The following is a 22,507-nucleotide window of genomic DNA, read 5'->3' on the forward strand; positions in this document are numbered from 1 at the left end:
TAGAACAAGCTGACCTTGAACTCACAGAGATCTACCTGCCTCTGCTCCCAAGTGCTAGGATTAAAGGCATGTGCCACCATATCCAACTACTCTATTTCTTTTTTTAAAAAAGAAGTTTCCCTATTCTTTTATTTTCTCTCCCAAGGTTACACATATTTTTAAACACATTGTAAAACATTTAGAAGTTGTTTTTTACATCTGAATCTGTCTTTACTGTTTATCTCTATCCTTTTCTGGTCACATGTGTCTTTAATCATCTAAGCATCATGGCTAGGATTAAAGCTGCAGCTTTGGTGCCTGACTCCAAACTATTCCTTAGCTTCTTGAGAGTCTAGCTTCATGTTTGAGGTACTGGTTGGGACCATGCTTATTGTCACAACTCTGTGGAGATTCAAGGTCCATGCACCACCTAGAACTATGCAGCTGGCTCCTCATAAACACCATTTAAGTGTTTGGTGGAAGAGCCTCTTAAAGTGCTGTAAGGTTTTTCCCACTAATGCAGAGAAGCCTCTCTTAAGGGAGCTGCACTTCTTGCAAACAAAGTCCACCTGAGAAAATGGTGCTACCAAGAGGCTGTACTTGACTCTGTTCTTTTGTGTCTAGAACCCCTTCCCAAGCTCTCTCAGATTTTATGTATATGTAGTTGCTGAATGTTGGGCACCATTTGTAGATGGAAGTTTCTGTCCTGCTTATGGTCCCACAGCCATTCAGTCCCCTCAAAACACACACACAAAGGCTTGTATTAATTATAAACTATTTGGCTTATTAGCTCATGCTTATTATTAACTGGATCTTACAACTTAAATTTTATGTCTTACAAAACAAGACATAAATCTTGTCAATGTTTTGTCACATGGTTTGGCACTTTTTCTCAGTAAGGCATTTCATCTTGCTTCCTCCGCGTCTGGCCTGGTTACTGGACTCTCTGCCTTTCCTCTTCCCATAATTTTCCTAGTCTTGTTGCCCAGCCTATACTTTCTGCCAAGCTACTGACCAATCAGCACTTTATTAAACCAAGACAGGTGACAAATATTTTCAGTGTAAAAGAGCATTAACCCACAGCAGTCATGGTGTTTCAGCTACTGCTCCAAGCACTTTATCAATGGCTACATGAGAAAGCACCATTTCTGCCTCCGTCTTACAGATCACAGAAATAGATTGGCAGGTTATTTAGCCAGGATCCAAGAGATAGTAGGGGATGGGTTTGATAGTCAAGTAGGGCAGCTTTTGTTCAGGCAGCTTTTTGGGGGGAGGGGGTGGAGAGAATGGCTTTTCTTTGGAAAAAGGATGACTCCACTTGCTTAGATATTGAAGGATTTTGGCTATTGTATAAGTCAACAATGGCATTCTTGTTAGCATTTTGCAATTTTCTAAAGACATTTGGAATCTGAAGTGTTCATTTGCTTTGTGAGGTATAGAGGAAAGAAAAATACAAAATAGAGTTGAGATCTACAACATCTATACACAGATCTAAATTCTACAGAGAAATTAATGCAAATTCAAGAGATAAAATAAAGAGTATAAAATCTAGGTGTGGTGGCTCATGCCAACAATGCTTGTACTGGGAAGGTATGGTGGCTCATGCTTATGGTGCCAATACTGGGAAGGCCAAGGGATTAGAATCCACGCTGGGCTATATAGTGAGGTACAGACCAGACTGGGCTATGGAGGAAGACTTTGTCCCAGATGGAAAAAACAAACAGAAGAGGAGAATAGAGGCTAGGAGAGAGGAAAGAAAAATAGTGGAAAATATTATGAATATTGAACAAAGTATGAAATTGAAAGTTATTAACACTGTTCAATACTAGTTAAAATAAGATGGAAGATAAAAAGAAAGCATAAGTGTTTACACTTAAGGTTTTTTAAATGCAAGAAAATTCTGGACAAATAGAAGTGTTGGCATTGGTACTGAGAAATTGAGACAGTAGGAGGCATTTGCAGACACAGAGGTGTTGAAAGAGTTTGACAAATTGGAGTGGCAGAAAGTGGTTTAGTGTTTTCAGAGGTTAGGGAACATGTTTGAGCATGTCAACAACACAGTAATAAAATGTTAGATGTAAGACAGGGAGACAAGACTTCATACTATAAAATCTCAGGGAAATATTGAAGAGCTTTGCTTTTGAGAAAAGTCATTCTGTGTTCTGAATAAAATGACCGGATAAGAGAAAACAAAACCTTACACATGTAAATTTTAATGAGTTTGTGTAAACATCCTCTGATTCATGCATTAGAGGGGCACCATAGTTCAAGGAGCTAGCCTTCTGTCTATGGGAAGAAAGACATCTTATGAAGTGGTTATGGAATCAGGACAAAGCACATCCCAGTTAGAGGCTAGGTGGCAGACTCTGATTGGTGCAATTCCTAGTTTTTTACTATTGTTTATTTTAGTCTTTACTTTGTTCTCATGAGGATATAAAGTACCAGACCCATTTTAGCTTAATGGCGTCTCCATTTTTTTTTAACAGAATGGAGTAGATTTGAGGAGTTATTATAAAATTTTCTCATGGCTTCTAAGGTCTGATTTAGTACACTGGTAGAAAAGAGAGCTGATAAAATTATAGAATTTCCTGGGTGGGCAGAGATGTGAAAGAAAGAGGAATTAATAGTTTATTAACTTCTTTGACATGATCAAGAGCAGTTTTAATGACTTTATAGACAACACAGAGTGAAGTGTGCTTTGGTTAAAGTGTTTGTGTATCTGTGTTGGGGGTAATGGTTTCAGCTTCTGATATATAAGCAGAGAAATGAAACTAGAAATTCATTTTATAGAATGTAATTTAAGAGGTAATTCATGACATAAAGTGTAACTGTGAGGGTAATGTGCATAGGTAAGGCAGAAAAATGTAGCAAAAAAAGGCGATTGTTAGAGGTTAGCAAATAGAGGTGAAAAATAGAAACCCTTAGCTGTCTAACATTTGTAGAAGAACTGCAACTCAGACAGAGAAAAGGAGTAGAATTAGTATGTATGTATGTATATATATATATATATACACACACACACACACACACACACACACACACACACACACACATACACATACACACATATATGTGTGTGGGGGTTGGTGGGTGGGTAGGGGTAGGTTATGTATAATTGTGTAGCATGATTAATAAAACCCCAGATACATATATTGAGGTTCAACCTGAAGATCAGAAAAGCAAAACAGCCAGCCATTGGTTCTTACCTTTACCTCAGTCTGAAATGGTGACCCTGCCTTTAGGAATCTCAGAATAAGACTGTGTGTGAGAACTGTATCCTCCCATTTTATATTCCTTTCTAGTGCTGGGATTAAAGGCGTACACCATGACCACCAGTTTCTATGGCAAATTAGTGTGGCTACTGTGATTAAAGGTGTGTGTCACCATTGCCTGGTCTGTAAGGTTGACCAGTGGGACTGTTTTACTCTCTAATCATCAGACAAACTTTATTTGTTAAAGTACAAATGAAATGTCACCCATAGTTGCCATTTATTAAAATAATTAAGCTAAAGGGTGGGTCACAGTAGCTCATAAATGTAATCGTCATGTTCAGGAGGTTGAGGCAAGTTGACAGAAATTCATGACTGTCATGGGGCAAAGAGAAAATCATGTGTCAAAAAGAAAGAGAGGACCAGGGTGATCACTTAGTGGGTAAAGAGCTTTCTGTACAACATGATACACTGAGGTTTAACTGCCAGGCCAACCTGAAAGTCTGTCAGTAGTGCATGTCTGTGACCCTTGTGCACCTGTGGTCATATGTGAGGAGGCAGCAGCAGGAACATCCCTGGAAGCTCGTGTGCCAGCTGTGCTGGTGTACAGAGTAGTGAACAATCAAACAGTCTCAAAGCAAGGTGCAAGTTGAGGACTAACACCTGAGGTTGCCTCTGACCTCCAAAAGCATGCACCCTCACAATGCATGATCACCCTCACACATATAAGTACAAGAGATTTTAAATGAGAGAAATAGGTCAGGAGAGAGTGAGAAAGTAGAGAGAGGGGAGTGGTAAGAAGAGAGAGAAATTAAGTGTGATGGAAATAGATTGATTGGCACTGTCAAATCAAAATTGGAGGCCTAAGTACAGATTACTTAGTAACAGCAGTCAATTGATGTCCAAGTGCCAGTGCTAAACCAGAAGACCTGCCGATGTCCTGTGTAAGTGACAGGGTTGCTCAGCTATGTAGTGACTGTAATTGTAGTGTATGTGATTTCATTGTGATATAAGCTACTCTGATGTAAAACCAAACTTGGGCTTGATTAGCGGTCTGTCTGTGAGAAAGGGGTACTGTCCCAGAGGGGGACCTGTTATGGTGCAGAGAGGGTAGTAGCCTTGTACTTGGTGCAGGCCTCGGGGTGACATAAGGGTTTGATTTTAAAGCTTAGCATAAAAATATGAGATGAGGTGGGCAGTGGTGGCACATGCCTTTAATTCTAGCACTCAGGAGGCAGGCACAGAAGGATCTCTGTGAATTCTAGACTAGTGTGGTCTACAAAAGCTTGTTCCAGTACAGGGTTCAAAGCTACCTGTCTCAAAGAAAAGAAAAAGAGAAAGAAAAAGAATATGAGATGAAGATAGATTCAGATAAGAAAGACCTCTAAATGGCTCACAGTTTTGAATAAAGGTATACAGACTTTAGAGAGAAAAGGAAAAGAATATGGACAGTTATAAAAAGAAGTAAATGGTTTAGAAAAAATGTAAAGTCTTTTTTTACAGAGTACAGACAGTCATATATTAAAGGAGTAAAGCTAATAAATATTTACAAGTAATAGATTTAAAACAAATAAGATGTAAAGATGGAATATGCACAGAGAGTCTGGATTATGTATATTATTATATACTGTGAGGGATCTAAGTAACTTTAAAGGTATCTGGTCTTCAGAATTTGAGTCTAAGGATATGTCACTTTGGAAAAGATATTCTGCTTTTGTTTCCACAGAAGATGAGGACCTGTGGATTTCTTCTAGACTAATGTGATTTGATGGACCAATACCCCCTGAAAGGTTGCCATAAACATCCCCAAAATATTATTTTGCCCAACTTAAAGCAGGAAGCAGTTTGGAGAGAACTATGCTTAAATTCCCTAAATGATTGTTTATAAATGTTTGTTTACTATTAAAGGGGGATGTGCTATGGAGACTTGCATTGTTATAGATTTTGGTTTATTGATACAAGTTTAAGGTCAGTTTTGTTATACTGTGTATATGTATATTTCTGCTCTTGATTAACATATTAATCAAGGTATTAATGTGCAGCTCATTTGAAAATGTAATGTATAATTGGGAAATATAGGTTAATAGATAATCATCTAAATAGTCGAGCTTTTAGTTATATTAGATTTTCTAGATGTACAGAGATGTATTTCAGATAGATAGGTATTCTTCAAACCTTTCAAAGACTACAGAATATGGCATTTAAAATGTTTTAAGAATTTAGGACGTATCATGACAATGAGGCATATCTGCTCCTGGCAGGACCAATCTACTTCAAGAGAAAGATGCTTATTGACGAGGCTCCTTATGGAGATGGTTAGCAGTTTGGGCAAGCAACTGCTCTTGCCTTGACTGCTTGATGCTATGCTGTATGAACTGGACATTCAGGACCCACAGAGAAATGACTGCAGAACTTGCCTAAAGGTGAGATGGTTCTTCAGGGTTCCTGCTTCATGAAAGAGTCTGTTAGACATTCTGCAGGACACAGAGAAAAGTGACTGACAAACTGCCAATATAGGCAGAACTATCTTTGAAATTTCTTGCTTCATGGAAAAGCAGACTTTTCCATGGATACTATGGGCCTGTAGGCTGAAGGTGAACGCCCCAGTGATACAGAAGAACTTTGGGTGACTGTCCAGGCAGCAAAATGTCTCTGTCAATTATAGAGTTTTGAAAGTTACTTACAATGAACTACCTGTTTACTTTGGTAATATTATATCCTTCTGGAGTCTTTGATGAAGTTGAAGAATTTATAGTTCCCTTAGTTATGGTAAAAAGTAAAGTAGATATAAATATTATAACTATCATTCTTTTTAAAAAAATATTTATTTATTTATTATGTATACAGTGTTTTGATTGCATGTATTCCTGCAGGCCAGAAGAGGGCACCAGATCTCATTACAGATGGTGGTGAGCCACCATGTGGTAACTGGGAATTGAACTCAGGACCTTTGTAAGAGCAGGCAATGCTCTTAACTGCTGAGCCATCTCTCCAGCCCCTATAACTATCATTCTTGCTTTATACCTGTCTTGTTATAAGTAATTTTTCTATGTTAAAGTTAAAACCTTCCTTTTTATTTAAACAGAAAAGGGAAGGTGATGTGGGATTGCACTCAGTATACTGTGAATACCATTGATTAATAAAGAAACTGCTTTGGACCTATAACAAAGTAGAACTTAGTTAGGCAGGAAAACTAAACTGAATGCTAGGAAAAGGAAGGCAGAGTCAAAGGAAAAGCCATGGAGCTGCCACCAGAGACAGATATGTTGTAACCTTGCCAGTAGGTCATGAGTCTCATAGTAAAATATAAAATAAAATAAAATATGTATAAAACAATCAAGCAACCTTACTACAACAAAGGATGTCCAACAGCTCACCTAAACTACACAGCTCTGAGGAGTTGTGTCATGTTCGGGAGATTTATGTGCCTCCCCCCCCACCATTACAATGGTGTACATCAGAGGCCATCTTCATGTCTAAGGAGGCACTGTTTCACATCACTGCTTTCCAGAGAGGAAGATTACTACTGTGACTATTTCACATATGTCTCCATATTGGGAGAGCAGTCTGGGATAGAGGATGCTATCAGGAATCTTGAATATTGTGCAGAAAATTGAAATTATTTGAAAATACTAATGATTATATTTTAATTAATACAAAGTATATTTACTGTTCAACTAGTATGCTGACAAGACTTTGCTTAAAATTTTATTAATTTATTTAGATATCTTTGGTAAATGCTTTAATGAAAAATAAAAATTACTGAATAAAATTTCTTCATACAGGGTACAACCTATGAGGATGAAATTAGTACTATCAAACATGTTATTTCAAGAATTAATGGAATTCTGGCTCATAATTCACCAGTGTTGATTGTTCAAAGATGGATACGTGGTTTCATAGTTAGGAAACACTTGAGGTATGTTTTCTTTTCTTAATCATCTGAATGTTGAAATGAGATAGAAATATCAAGTCTAAGAAGCAAATTCTAGAATAATTTGCACTTTTGTATTTTCTGTTCTCAAAATAATATTGACACTCTACTTGACCTGTATAAAGGTAAATAAGAAAAATGCCATATTATGATACATAATCAGAATTTGATGCCTTTATTCGTATTTTTAATTGACTATAAAGTAATTTTAAGTACAAATTTTGCAATTTTTGAATACTATGATATTTTTATTAAGATTTAAAGATGGCAACCAAGAACCTATGTTGAAATTTTCTCTTATTAGAATCATAGTCATAGTTTTATGTACATATGTATATATTATCATATATATATATGATAAAATGACAGCATTCTCTTCTATATAATTCTACAAGGTTGTAATAGAAGTCACACACAATATATGTATATATATTTATATACAATAAAGGTATATATGTGTGTGTGTGTGTAAATAAGATAAAATAAGTTTATATACCTTAAAAGTGTAAGAAGATTTTTAGGTTCTATTGGAATCTTTTGTTAATGCACTCAGGATCGAGGCCCTCTGTTACTGCTATAATCTGAGATAAAAATCCCTGTTGACTGGACACTGCTCACAATCCCAGCACGTGTAAACAGGGTCTGGGTGCTGTGGAGAGTGTGTGAGTTATAAGCAGAATCTCTGTGTCTGGGCCAGACTGATGTGAGAGCTCTTTCCTTGAAGATCTCTTCCATTAGGCACGTCATGTTACTGCTCTAAGCCAGCATTTCTTCATCTGTAAATGGTAAAGAGCAGGGGCTAATGGCAGTGCTCATGCACTTGCTTGTAGGAATTGAGAGAATGAATTTAACGTGCTGGCACCCAGCAGAAGTGGCCATGACTTTGTCACTAGGTACTGCTGTAGACACACCTCTACCATTGTTTTCTGGGCTGTCTGCACTATCTACCTCTGTGGAAAATGTGCCTGGGATGCTCCCCCTTTGTTCTTCATGTTTCCTCAGCACACAGGATAACCTCTTCTGACTGGAGTTCTAATCAGTTTATTCTCCAATCCCAAATCCTCCAGTGCCTCCAAAGTTATCTAGGGACAATTTCTAAATCACAAGCTTTCACCATGCATGTTACACTGCAGCTGTCTGCATCTTGATCTGTCAGCTCCCTGAGAGAGACTCAGTTTCTGTGTTCTGCTCTGTGTCTCTAGAACAAAACAGGGCTTGAACCATTGAGTGCTCACAAATTGTTGTGAAATTGATGAACACAATGAATGAACATCCCATGAGATCTGGGATCATCTGTTTCTGGATCAGTCTATGGGAGAGTGAATGTACAGACCAGGAAACAGCAATGTTTCCCCATGTGCTGTATGCAAGGAAAGCAAAAGGAACAGCTTTGGAAAGCCGAGCTCCAGAGAGGTGCACTGCAACTGTGAACAGGAAAGGCTTTATTGTCTTACCACACCGTATACTAGCGGATTGGTAGATAAGAAAATTGAGGATGGAGGAATAAATAGAGCTTGTTAATGATGCAGGCACACGACGTTGTTTGGATTGCTTTATTTCTGGTATTGCTAAGGATCCATTTTCAACTTGACTTATCATCTTAACAGATGATCTTTTTCTGTCGCATAGGATGGGTGTGTGCATGAGATTGGCTTAGTTCACTTGGTATGCTTTCAGGGTTGTTAGTAGATGATGCTTGCTGCCCTGCTCTAATCCCTTGCACCTCCATTTACAGTAACAGACGTTCCCTCCAGTCACGTGCTGCTGTGATGAGAGGTGTATGTGCCTCAGTGTCTCCCTCTCTTTGCTGGCGTCTTTTCACCAATACTGACCACTTCGCTCTGTAATCAGAGGCGGGGCTGGCCTACCTTTTCCTTCTGATTGTAAAGGATCAAATGGGAATTCTAGCACAGTGTTGAAAAGGTTAGGTGAGAGAGGATACACCAGCCGTTACTTCTGCTCTTAGAGGAGAAAGTATCCAGTATCCTTAAATGCGATGCTAGTTTATAGACAGCATTTGTGGGACGATACTCCACTGAATAATATAATAGTATTAAAAAGTAAGTGTGATTTACCTTGACTTTTGCCTATGAGTGTGGCTAGCAGACACGTCCCAATTCTTTTTTGCCTGAGGATATCACTGCTCAGTGTACTTCCTCTGTATTCACAATTAGGACAGATAGAAACTTTAGACCCAGAAACTCACATGCTGCACTGCAAGTCACTTCCCTAGAGGGGAGACAAGACCTGCCACTCATCCCTTGCTTCCCAGTGCCAACCCAGTCCTGCCAGCCCTTCCATTGTCACGTAAGGTGCAGAGTGGGATATAAGTACTGGACAATTTTTTGGTGTGCTGTGCATCCATTTTGCGGCTTACTGATCATATAATCAATGTATGAATGTTGGTGGCATATCCTTGGTTCATGAATAACAATAATGTAAAGACAAATAATCCACTGGACTCATCATCATGAGTGCTAAGATACAGGTAGATCATAAGTAGTTCCACTTTTTCAGTAAGACAAAATAAATAGTTGTTTTCTCTTCCCTTATATTCAGACCATATTTTACACGTAAAAGGCCTCAGGAGAAAATTATTAAGGTACATGAAACAAAATGGATCTGCATAAATGGAAGACATGAAGACAAATTATTGGAGGATATCTTCCTTTCCAAGCCTGAATCTAATACCAAAGGGAAGATTGCACACTGGAAACAAGTAAGTATAATTAGTTATGTTGACATGCTTATCATTTACAATACTAGGGTTGTGATCTATGTAATATTAATAAAATATCTTCAGTTTCACTTAAGTAATTTTCATTATGTTGCTAAGATTCTGGTTCAGAGTCTGTTGGTGTCAGAAAAGTCGCGTGCTGCTGAGAACAAACAGTATTGCACATTGCCTTAGCAGCTCCCCGCCGTTCTACAACCGTGACAGTGCTGCCCTGCCCACACGTGACTCTTGTGTAATTGCTGTGAGTAGTGAGATCACATGAAACTGCTTAGTTTTAAAATGTAAATCATATTTATATTTAGCTTATTAAGAATTTGGTAATTTTAGTCTTATATACAGTTTAACATTTATCAAGTATTTTCTGACAAGTCAGAAATTGTTTTGAGAAAAGAACTGGGAAGAAAAAGAAACTCACTTGCTCTTGTTGAATGTCTATGATATTCTAGATACTGTGCTAAGTCTTTTGATTCTGGATCATAATTTATTCCCCAAGGGATAGGTGTCTTTATATTCATCTTTGGACCCAGGTACTCTGACACATGACTTCTGCCTCCATTATTTTGGGGGGTTTTGTTTTGGTTGGGTGTTAGGTAATGTTAGAGGTGACAATTCAGCAGTGTAGTAAAATCAACTGTGATTGCCTTTGACAGCCTCCAAAGTTCTGTGCTTGTGGTCAGCTGTACCTGTGGACCTCTCTTGTGAATAGCCTGAGTGCCCTGAGCATAATGGGAATTCCAGTGCCCCTGTGTAAACAGAGGCTATGATTCCTGTCCACTCCTCAAATCTGATGGCAGTGGCTGGGCTACAATGACTGTTTTAAAGACAAGTGTACCCCACCCTAACCCCATCACCATTTCATTGTTTTCATTCTGTTATACCTCACCGAATTGACTTAAGATTGTGTGTGAGTTACTGTCTTTGACCAACTTTGTCTGCAGTGATGTCTAAAAGGAAGCAGTTCATGAAGGGAGTTGAATGACTTTAAGGAGGGCATATACTTTTATACCTGTGTTTCTTCATTTCCACAGAGTCAAGCCCTAATTTTAACACGAGGAAGCAGCTTATTCAGTAACAACAGCATGGAACATAGAGACAGTCTCCTTATGTTCATTCTGTCAAGTAAAGGTGACTCTAACATGGTAACATTGGTAGTCATGGTCTTTACATGTCAGAGTAAACATGGAATGTGCCCTGATCTGGTATGTGAGGGATGATGCTTCTGATTTATAGGATATGAGTCCTTTCCCAGGTCATATAGGACGAACAGACACCTACGGGTTTGCTTCAGTCTGAGGAGTGGGTAGAGCTTTGATTTGAAACCCAAGGAGAACCTTCCTCATGTTGCATAAATGATTACAGTTGATGCTATGGCTTGTACAGTACTGAGGTTCAGTAACCCCATCACATCTGCCCAGGTCCTAGTCAAAATGTACAATTAGGAGCAGGGGGGGGGTGAGTCCAGAATCCATGGACTACAGAGGAAATATTTTCTAGGTGTTTCTGAGCTTGTTGGATGTCAGTAATATCCTTATTTATGGAGGGGTACACAAGTAAGAGCCCTTCCTTGGGCCTGAAAGACTTAACATAGTGATTCTGAAGTTGTAGACTTGATATCCATGCTTCTTGAGGTTCAGCCAAGTGGCAAGCCTAGCTCTACGCTATGTAGAATTCAGCTTCTCAAACTGGGAACTGGGATTCATATCTGAACATGGTACATGAGGCACAAAAACCTTGGAAATGGTGAGAGAGTATGTAATGTCACAGAGTAATTCAAAATCATGCACATAATGCATCTGTGGTATCTCTGGTAGCTCCTGTCTGTTAACAGTGTGTTTATAAAACTTAAGTGGTCAACTCACGCTAAATGAATTTTGACTTAGAATTAATTAGTACATACAGAATTTCTAACAGTGACTGGAATAACCACTTAGGTCGACTTTTGGTATTTTATACTCTTTTTATGTGAAGCAGCTTCATTAGGATTAATGACTATAAAATCAAAATATCAATCAACTCTGACAAACATCTGAGCCCTGACAAAACTAATATTCAGGCAGGATTTAATTCTTTATGTAAAAATAAATAAGCACACCCACCTCATTAATATGTAAGCTTAATCTAATCTTTAATAAATGGTAAAATTGAATTAAAACAAATTGAATTGTCTTAAAATACATTTGAATGACTTATTGTCTGTAAATGATTGCTTTGACTTTGTCTACACTAAGCTGTGTGTAGAGTTTTCTGTAGTGGAGATGGCCTTGGCTGTGACAGCGGGAGGAGAGCTGCTGCATACGCTCTTTGCTGGGACGGAGTCTTGGGGGTTAGTGGCCCGTTGCCATGAGGAGGAAGAGCATGGGCAGTCCCAAGTCCATGGCTGAGAAGCAGAGCTTGTCTAGTTCCTGTTGAATGAGCACTGTTGTTGGCCATGACTGGGGTTGCTGGTAGGTACATTGAGCAGTGGATTGACCTCTCACAGTGTATTGCGGACAAGCATAGTGAAATCTGGGACTTTGCAACAGTGGCTGCAATCTCAGTACTTCCTAGGAGAGAACTGGATGCTCCCTTGATTTGTGGAGAAAGCTGGGTATGATCTGGGCTATAATTACAGCACCCACTGGTCTTGAAGCTTCAGGACTGAGAAGTCTGTCCTCCCTCCTGGGAGCTGTGCACCAGTTCACAGCTTCTGTCTAGGCTGGGAGCTAGCATGCCTGCCCCCACTCACCCCATTCCATTCCTAGGTTAGGAGAGCTCCAAAGTGGAAGTGCAGGGTGATGTTAAGATCGGTCAGCTCATCTGCCTGGATTCCAAAACCATAGACTACAGTGTTGGTTTGACAGTCTGCTGCTGCCATTGATGCTTCTGTTCTCACACTTAGCTCTTATCTGACAGTGGAGGGCTTTAACACCTAGTTGCAGAGCCAGGCTGAAGTTGTGAATTTCTCATTTAATATGGTGTGAAATAGAAATTTGAATTTATTATTATATATGTAGATGTCCAACTATTCAGGCATCATTTCTTTAAAAAAAATCATCGTTTCACCCATTGTTATGTTGGGCTCTTGTCAGAATTTATGTCATAATACGTGGGGATTTATTCCTAAATTGCAGATAATATTAATTTGAGGTATATGTCCATCTGTGTAAGAACTTTGACATTTCAAAATTTTATTAAAAATATCCTAATAAAGAAGAATACCAACAACTAAGGGTCTTTAGCTGTATAGACTCACCAGTGTCTCCTATTTAAACTTCAAACCCACTTTTATTTTTAAAAGATGTTTTGTATTTTTGTGTAGGATGTTATATGTTTACTTATGTATGTGTGTGCACATGGGTATGGTTGTGCATGTGTGTGTATGTGTGTGTTTGTGAATGTGTATCTGTGTGTCGAACAGAGAGCAACTTTGTAGAGTTGGTTGCCCCTTACTTGTTAATGCTTTGTGAGGATTGAGCTAGCTCAGGATGCGGGTTCTGTGGCAAGTGTTCTAACCCACTGAGCCATCTTGTCTTCTATAATTCAAATGTTGCATAGCAGTATACTCAAGTTCAGAAGTTACCATACCAAAGCACACATATGCTCATGTGTAGGAATAATGTGCTATTTTACTTTCTTCTAAAAATTGTTCTTGAAAAATTTGCAATTCTCAGATTCATGGAAGGATAAAAATATATCCTACAGAAAGTTACTGATACTTGACAAATAGAAAGGCTATCTATCTAATCCTAGAGGCAAATGGTACTTTTCTATTCATAGAAATGCTGATTTTTACCACTGATGGGTTGCAAGGCACAGCAACTATAATGGCTTTATATTTAAAACAGCTGTTTCTTCACAGGATTTAAGGATTTTTGTGTGTCTTGTGCTCAACTAAGTTTATAGCTGTAAATTTTAATAATGGCATATGTATATGTATATTACATGACTAATAAAATTTCAAATTTCATTTAAAATTTCCAGTTCTGTGCCAGAAAAATGGCTCCTTAGGTAAGGGTTTCTGTGCAGGTTGATGGCCTGGGTTGTGTATCAGGAACACACTTGATGGTGAGCAGAGGAGCCCAGCTCTACAAAGTTGTCCTCTGCACACCATGGACTCCCTCTGGATTCACATGCACATCCACATGCACAAAACTAGCACAGTAATTGTGATCACTTCTGAAACCTTCTAGAAACTTCAAGTTCTATACTCTGTCATCAGTGTCTTTTCTACATCTGTGTAGTCTTAGAAAACCAAGAGTGGATAATTTTTCCTTAAAAATTGTTCTTTAAATTAGGAAATAGCTTAACATAGAGAAAAATGATAGCATTATGTTGTCGACTGAGAACTTTAAGGTCAGAAATAAGGTATCTTTGCTGAAACAAGTGAAGGACAGAGATGTGGAGGTTAGGGTGAGCTTGTCAAATGTGAATTGAAGGGGAAGTATCCCGTTGCAAGATGCTTGTGAGGCAGAAGGTAGAAGCAAGTTGCATAGGATCACTAGTGGAAAGTTCGCCTATCATGAGGGAATTTGAATGGTCATTGGGAAGTAGGGCTGCTAGTTTCTCTTTCAATACCACACTGCAGCTGTGTGCATGATGACTCTTAAAACACTTTTAATTAAGGAGTCACATTTGTTATTTAGACTGTCTCATAGCCTGCACGTGTTAGGACTCTCACTTTATTGTATTGTGATTTCAAGGAAAGAGTAGGGGTGTGAGAAGCTTGGTAACCTCACAGGAGCATTGTGATGAAGAATTCTTCCATTGATCCATTCATCCATTATGATCTGTTTCATTTTATTGTTGATAACTGGAGACAAGATCTTTTGCCAAGGCTTGCCTCTGGCTTGCTGTGTAGCCAAAGATGACCTTGAATTTCAGATCTTCCTTCTTTTCACTTCCCTAGTGCTGGGGTTACAGACACATACCACTTGTCTCAGTCTATGTGGTGCTGGAAATTGAGCTTAAGGCTCCACGCTTTATGGACAAACTCTCTGCCAGCTGAGATAAGTCCCCAGTCTGTAGGAACAACATATTCCTGCCATCCCTGTTTCCCTTATGAGAGGCATAGTACCACACATGGTAAGTGGATTTAGTATTAGAATCTAGCTTTTTAGAATTGAATTGACATTTGACCTTAGCCCCTAAACATCAATTGTCCATTTACTGAGACCACTCTTTTTCATGGTATACCTCATGTTAAATGTCTCAAAAGGGGTGCTTTTTCTCGTCTTAAAGGATGATTGTCAAACACCATAGTCTTAAATAGACACTAAACTCCTTCATCTTAAATTATTCTATCAAGTCCACAGTCAGTGCCAATATGTCCTTTTGATGGAGGAGGGTCATCTGTCTATGTGTTACTTTCATTGGTTAATAAAGAAACTGCCTTGGCCCTTTAATAGGACAGAAAATTAGGTAGGCGGAGTAGACAGAACAGAATTGTGGGAGAAAGAAAGGAGAGTCAGGCAGTCACCATGCCTCTCCTCTCCGAGACAGATGCAGGTTAAGATCTCTCTCCTGGTAAGCCACCACCTCGTGGTGCTACACAGATTACTGAATATGGGTTAGTCAAGATGTGAGAGTTAGCCAATAAGAGGCTGAAACTAAGGGGTCAAGCAGTGTTTAAATGGATACAGTTTGTGTGTTGTTATTTCCGGGGTTAAGCTAGCTATGCGGGAGCCAGGTGGGAATGCAGCCTGCTGCTCCTTCTACAGAGTAGCGCCCAATGTAGGGCTCGAATCCACAACCCTGAGATTAAGAGTCTCAAGCTCTACCGACTGAGCTAGCCTGGTGGCCGGGAGCTGGGTGGGAATGCAGCCCGCTGCTCACATCACTACATCCTTTACTTCAGCTTCTCTGGTAGGGTCAGACTGAAAAACTCCTGGATTGTACCTTCTTCCCGGTTTCCCCTCTGTGCTTCATGTGATCCCAAGAAAGACTTGCTCTCTTCAATAAAATTCTGTATTTCCAGAAGAAGTGGGTGTATCTTGTTTAACAGGAGTGTTATTTAGATTCATACTATGTTTGTGTCTTTTACATTTATTTATAACTTACCTCCTTCAAAGACACTTTTTAAATGAACAGTTTTATATGTTTAAGCCACAGTGTGTTGGGGTTGATGATGTGACCCTTTTGGTCACCCAGTTGCCAAGTACAGTAATGTATCTGTAGGAAACATTAAAACATTATAAAAATTATAAAATTTATTTTTTATTTTTAAATGTTATGGTTGGAATAGAATTATATCACTTCCCTTTTTTTTCTCCCTCCAGCCCGTCCCAGTTGCCCTTCTTCAGACTTTTCTCATGTCTCCCACTTTCAAATTGATAGTCTCTTTTACATTGATTATATGTATTATAATATAATTATAACATATTATATGTATTACAATGTAATATAATACATATAACATAATTATATGTATTATATATATGTAGATATGTATGTGTGTACGTATAAATATATACATGCATATAATATGTACAAATATATTATTTGTACATTTGTATAATACATATATGTATTCATATATACAAATATATTAAATAGAACTTACTGAGACAATTAAATTGTTATATTTAAAAGAAACATAATCCAAACTCCATTCATAAGATTTTGGGGTATATTTCATGACTCAACATTCAGTGTATTTTCTAAAAGTATTAATCCAGTATGCTACTGTGAGAATAGTATCCTACTATCCTGATCACTGAGATACTGATATTGAACAAGAGGAATGAGGATGCCACTGAATGAAGATCAGTAAAATTGTGATGTAACAAAAATACAAGCAATGTGGATAAGAGCAGTGTTCTGGCCTGTCCTGGCCTCCTAGAAGTCAGGAGGTTTTTCTGAAGCTGAGCAATGAAGGGATCCGTGGTGCTGTGATTAGAATCGAAACCAATATGGTAGCCCTTTAGGTTGGACTATCAGCAGACTGATCAGAAAGTTTGGTTGATGTAGTGGGTAATAGACATTCCAGGGCTGTTAGAGAAAATGAAAACACTCCAGAAGGCAGATTTCATGTCACAGTCCTTTGTCCTGTGATTAGAAGCAGGAACTGTGGCAGCAGAGCACTGATCTGGCTCAGTATGGCCTGGTTGTCCCCTTGAAACCACAGATCAGTGAGGTCTTAGAAGTATCAATGGACATATTCCAAGTTTTTAATACATCCTCACACTCTTGATTTTGTTTTGAAAGACCTGTGTAGCCTGTATGTTTTATAAGCACATGTGTTCAGCTATTATTTAACTATTAATTGAAGGTGCATTTCATTAGTGAGACCCTTCACAGCAGTAGAATTAAAAGATGAGGGTTCTAAGAGTGCCTTTCACATATATCTTTGATCTTTAGGTTAAAGTGTTAAAATTCATATTGTTGGTTTCTGCTGCCTTGGGAGAGCCACAGTGAACAGAGCTCCTGAGCTCTGGAAAGCAGTCCCTGAGGACTGTCTCCCAGGCTGAGTTAATACGTGCTGATGTTTGCTAGCTCTCGTCACACCTGAAGGGGTTAACTGTTTCCGTCTTTAAACTCTATCACTGTATTTTTCTTCAGGATAAAACAAAATTGTGGGTCAATTTTCACTGAAGTGGGCTGGATGTCCGTACTCACCCTTCAACAGTACAAAGGAATTATGCACCTCATTCCCCGGACAACAGCAATGAAAGCCCTTCTCTGATTGGACACTAGGGATGTCAGCTGTACATAGAAGATAAGTGTGGGGTGGAAAAGAGAACTGCACCTAATAATACATCCAGGACAAAATATTTTAACAAATTGAAACTTGCATTGAAGTTCTCGCGACGTTATTCTTCATCTAAGATAGCTAGTGTCACCAGTCCTAAGCTGAAGGCAATGAACCGTCATTAATACCCTGCTCTGCAAAGACGTAGAATAGAAATCTTAAGCTGCCATACTATTCTCACAACAAAATCAATAAAAGGTTCATTCCTCACCTAACTTGCTTAGAAGAAATTTTTATTGCTTTTAGATAGAAGACAGCGTCTGTCCGTTTCTGTGTGTTGCACTTTCAACGAAAGCCCCTATGCCAACTTTCTGTTCCCAACTCTTCTTTTCATGAGCAGTGGCTTTTCAGGAAACATGTTAAGTAGTGTGTCCTTGGGGAACGCATGTTCATGTTGGCTCCCCAACTGCTCTGTAGTGTATGTAAGACAGGGCTCAGACTCTACATCTAAGTGTCAGTTTTGCTGAGACTATTCCCCCTAAGGAAGTCGGAGGCACTCCTAAGTAACAACTAACTCTTTGTTACATTTCAGCCTGTGATTAGAAGAATATATACTTCTTGTAAGACCAACGATAAAATACATCCATTTGGGTTTTTTTTTTTTTTTTTGCAAAATTTAGCAACTAAAGTGTACATTTAAATGACTGAATTTATTTTAACTGGTAGTTAAATCTTTTTGAAATTTACTTTAATGATGCTTCTGTTAATGTACATTGTGCAGTGCTTATATCAAAGAAGCTGTATCTCTTCTTTATGGAAAAAGTATGTGCAGTGCATTATTGCCGCTGTGCACCAGCACACTGGGACAGCTCCTAAGTACAGCTTATCACTCACAGACTGCCCCTTCTCTACCCACTCTACACAGCTGCCAGGAGACACTGTTCGACTCAGCTTCTCAGAGATAGACTTGACATTCGACAGATGAGTGAGGTCATACAATGCCCATCTTTCTAACATAATTATGTTTACTTTCACCCTTGTCGCATTTGGCTATTTTTTCTTGCCAAGTTCTTGTGACATATTTCTAATCCATTCACTATTTAATAAATACCGGTGCTATGGTGCTGCCCCACCCCCTTATCACTTCAGCACTATGAAGCTGAGTGGTTTTACACACCCTGTACTCCCAACGTGGGAAGAGGAGGGATCAGGGACAACATATTCGAAGCCAGTCTACTCTGTATAAAGAGATTGTGTCCCCAAAAGCAAACAGCCAAACCAACAAGCACTCAGGGTAGAGAGACTATCCTAGGCTGTGATGGAAAACCTTGTTGGATACCATTCCATCTGGTTTTCCAATAGTGTTTACGCTGACTTATCTTCCCATCAGCAACTGCAGAGGGTCATTAGTCTCATGTGCCAGTCAGCACTAGCTGTCTTTGGTCTATAAACCAGCCCTCTTTGCTGATATAAAATATTATTTCACTGATGTTCCGATTTCTGTTTGCTCATCTATTAGTCATATTAATGTTTTTATGTACTAGTTGGATCTTTGTACATCATCTTCTAAAATAGAAGTCAGTATGGAGATTCCTCCCCAAGCCAAAAAATAAATAAATAAAAACTTGTTCTAACTATGACACAGCTGTACCTCCTGGGCCTTGACCCAAAGATGCCGAGTCAACATCTCGGAGATCTCAATGCATCTGTGTTTGTTGCAGCACTATTTATACTCAGAAGAGCCTAGCTGGGACCCTACCTAGCAGTCCACCTGCTGAGTAGCAAATAAAGAAAAGTTTCTGTTTACAATAAAATAGTCACTGGAATGACAAAATTGCTGTTTGCAGGAAAATGGAAGCAACTGGAGATAGAAGTTCTATCAGTCTCGGGAAGATGTGGGTCCTGGGCCTCAGACATACAGTTGTGCATGTCAGAGGACAAGGCAGTGGAAGCCAAATGGTCTGTGGAACAGAAGCCTGGTGGTGGGTGGGGTATGAGATGGAACTTCACATACTTGCAAGAAATTGGTCTAGTGTAACCCTGCACTGTAAAACTGTCACAGTTTTAATTGGGCTAAGTGATACTTTTGCTGTCAAGTTTCAGAAGATTTTTAGGACTCTGGTATCCTCTGACTGTGTAGGTTGCATATGTGTTCATGTGCTATGTCTGTTGCCCCCACACTCTGTCTCATGTGGTGTGGAGAGAACGTGACTAGCTTAACCTCTTCTGTCTCCTTGTTGAGTTTCCACTCATTCTTAGATCTCACGCTGCTTGGACTTCCACAATTATAGTTTTTTGAAGTGATGAAAGTGGCACCCCTCTCTTAATCCAAAGTTTAGAGTGGGATCTGACTGCACCTCTCCACTCTGCATAAACCCAGCTGTTGGCCTCATCACGCTCAGATAGGACTTTCTATGTCTGATATGTTCATTTTTTACCACAAAGCCTGTTGAGTTTTATAGACTGCTTTTTCTCCATCTGTTGAGATGACCAGGTTTCTGTCTCTTATCTTGTTGTGATGTGTCCTGCTAACCTATTTGTATACACTGAGTGGTCATTATATCTTAATGTGATGTGTATAGAACCCATGAGGTATATGTTTGTTATTGACATTGCTAAGCCTAGGCATTGATTCCTCTCATATTGAAGGAAAAGTCTAAAGTCTCATGGAAGTTTGCAGTTTCTTTTATTACTAGGTTTAAAAACTGCACTACCAAGGAGCTCCTTGGTAAAATTGAGGGCTCAATAATGGACTGTTTGGTGCCTGTCATATTGGTCATGATGGACCTTAAACTATAAGAAGCTTAAGTTGAACAAACATGGCATGTCTACAGTGAACTTTCCAAATGACCTGAAACTGGAAGTTTTCAATAAATACATTCAGCATCCTCATTTCCATTGACTAGTTTTTGTTGTAGTTTGGTTATGTTTCCTCCTATATGTACTAAACCTGCTGTGCTTATCTAGGTCACCTTTTGTTCATTCTCTTCCTTACCTTGGGGTACTGTCTTGCTTAATACTCTTTCACATAAAGTAATACTGACATCTAATATAAGGTAGTAACAGGTTGTGAGGCGTTGATTAAACTTACTGTTCTTAAAGGTTAATATCTCAAAAGATAATCATAACTCCTAAAAGTATATTTGGAATAATGCCCCTTCCCTGTGTCTGGTTCTGGGAACCAGCATGTACTGTTGAAAGTTGACTGCAAATGCATTTTAGAGCTCTGAGCACAGTGGCGTGTGCTTGCTACACCACAGCAGAGAAGCTCCCAGAAGGGCAATGCTTTCTGCTGATAAAAGAAAGTGGATTTGAACAGCAGAGTCAACAATTTCCATTAGGATAAAGGAAATAATCTGTGTTTTGTAACCTGAAGCTTACATCTTTTCAGGAGTGTTTGAAAGCTCCTGGAAGCCCACTTCGGTATTCATAGTTTGGGATCTGGAAGCACAGGATAAGACACCAAGGACCCATGGATCAGCTGTGATTCTTTATAGTTTTCTAGGATGATCCTTCAACACCTGACTGCTTTCACACACATTAAAGCATGGTGATGAAGCAAATGCTTCTAGATGTAGAAATAGTATTAATTGTACCAAAACAGCATAAAGTGGCTTGTTATGAAACTGCATTGTTCAATACTTTACAATCCCATTAAACTAGAAAATCTCTGATTCCATAGCAGAAAATGTGAAAACAGAAGCCCAACTAACCCACAGGTTGGAAAACAACCCAAAAGGCCCACACATAATTTGAACCTGAGAGAGAAAGTTTTGTTATAAAATATTTAAGTGTGTGTCAAGAATGAAGATAAATGTGTCACCACTGAGACCCACTTGTCAGTATTTCAAAATAGTAAACCTTTATCTCCATAGGAAAATATAAAGCCAAATATAACCTTCTATCTGCTTTAGTTTCATGAACTGCCAAACTTCAGTTGATCCTCAGTTAAGCAGCCTGGTGTTCAGTAATGCCTTGAGGTTTTATTGCTGAGAAATGTGCGGTTTTATAATTACACGGGACTTATGCCATGTGGTTGGAGTCTCCATTTGTGTGCCTTTCACAGATTCCTTGTTAGATTCTGCATGGAATACTGCCATTTGAGACATTCTCCTTCTTCACTCGCTTGGCCTGTTGACTATTGTGATGCATAGCCATCAGAATGTAGAGTATGTTTGGAGTTCCAGGATCATTCATGGATCCAAGAAAATATTGCAAGTGAAGTCCTTCCTAAGGACCACATTTCAGGGGAAATATTAGCCCAACTAAGCAAGCACTGTGATAGGTGGCTGATGATATGGGCAAACAAACACTGTGATAGGTGCCTGACAATATAGGCATGAGGTGTTGAGTGGAGACAGGGAGCAGGGAGACTTTCTCCTAAGATGGTGACACGATTTTCTGAGAAGAACCTTGGTAGTGAATGCCTGAGCACAGGGAGCTGGTCATGCACAGTTCTGGAAAGACAGGCTCTGCACAAGGCCCTGGGCCATGTAATAGCCTGTTTTGTTTGGAATGTGTGTATGAGGCTGAATGAACTCCAGTGTGGCAGGAGGTTCACTGAACCACAGCCAGATATGAGATGAGTTTGGTGATATGGTCACAGGATATATTTTTCTGAGATTTTGTAGATCACTGTAAAAAGTTAGCAGCTCAAAAAACCATCAGAGTATTTGAAACCACAAGGAAATGTATTTTGACCAATATAAATGTATCTTGTTCATTCCACTAATGGGTTTGCATTTGACTAGAAAGAGATGATTCTAGACCTAGACTACAAGAATGACAGCAGAAATATACAGACATGTGAAGTAAATTCAAGAGCTAGAGGTGCTAAAATTTGCTCCAGGATAAAGTATGAAGTTTCAGGAAAAGGTTAGCATAGAAATTCCAAGCTTTGTTCAAACTCCAGAATCCCGCTAAAGGTTGAAGGAAATGTTGGGGAAAGCTGAAGTCTGAATTGTGCTGCTACCCTTTCTCTT

The 22,507-nt window shown here is 39.0% G+C and overlaps 1 protein-coding gene across 1 annotated transcript in view; it reads left to right on the top strand.

Moving 5' to 3' along the window:
- Positions 1-22,507, top strand: part of Lrriq3 (leucine rich repeats and IQ motif containing 3) — a 67,233-nt gene that overhangs the window by 19,178 nt on the left and 25,548 nt on the right. The window contains exons 4-5 of the mRNA XM_038311422.1: positions 6,974-7,107; positions 9,682-9,841. Coding sequence (XP_038167350.1) covers positions 6,974-7,107; positions 9,682-9,841 — 294 coding nt within the window. The remainder of the gene's footprint in view (positions 1-6,973; positions 7,108-9,681; positions 9,842-22,507) is intronic.

Source organism: Arvicola amphibius, chromosome 14, assembly GCF_903992535.2.
Source record: "Arvicola amphibius chromosome 14, mArvAmp1.2, whole genome shotgun sequence".
Classification (NCBI taxonomy): Eukaryota; Metazoa; Chordata; class Mammalia; order Rodentia; family Cricetidae; genus Arvicola; species Arvicola amphibius.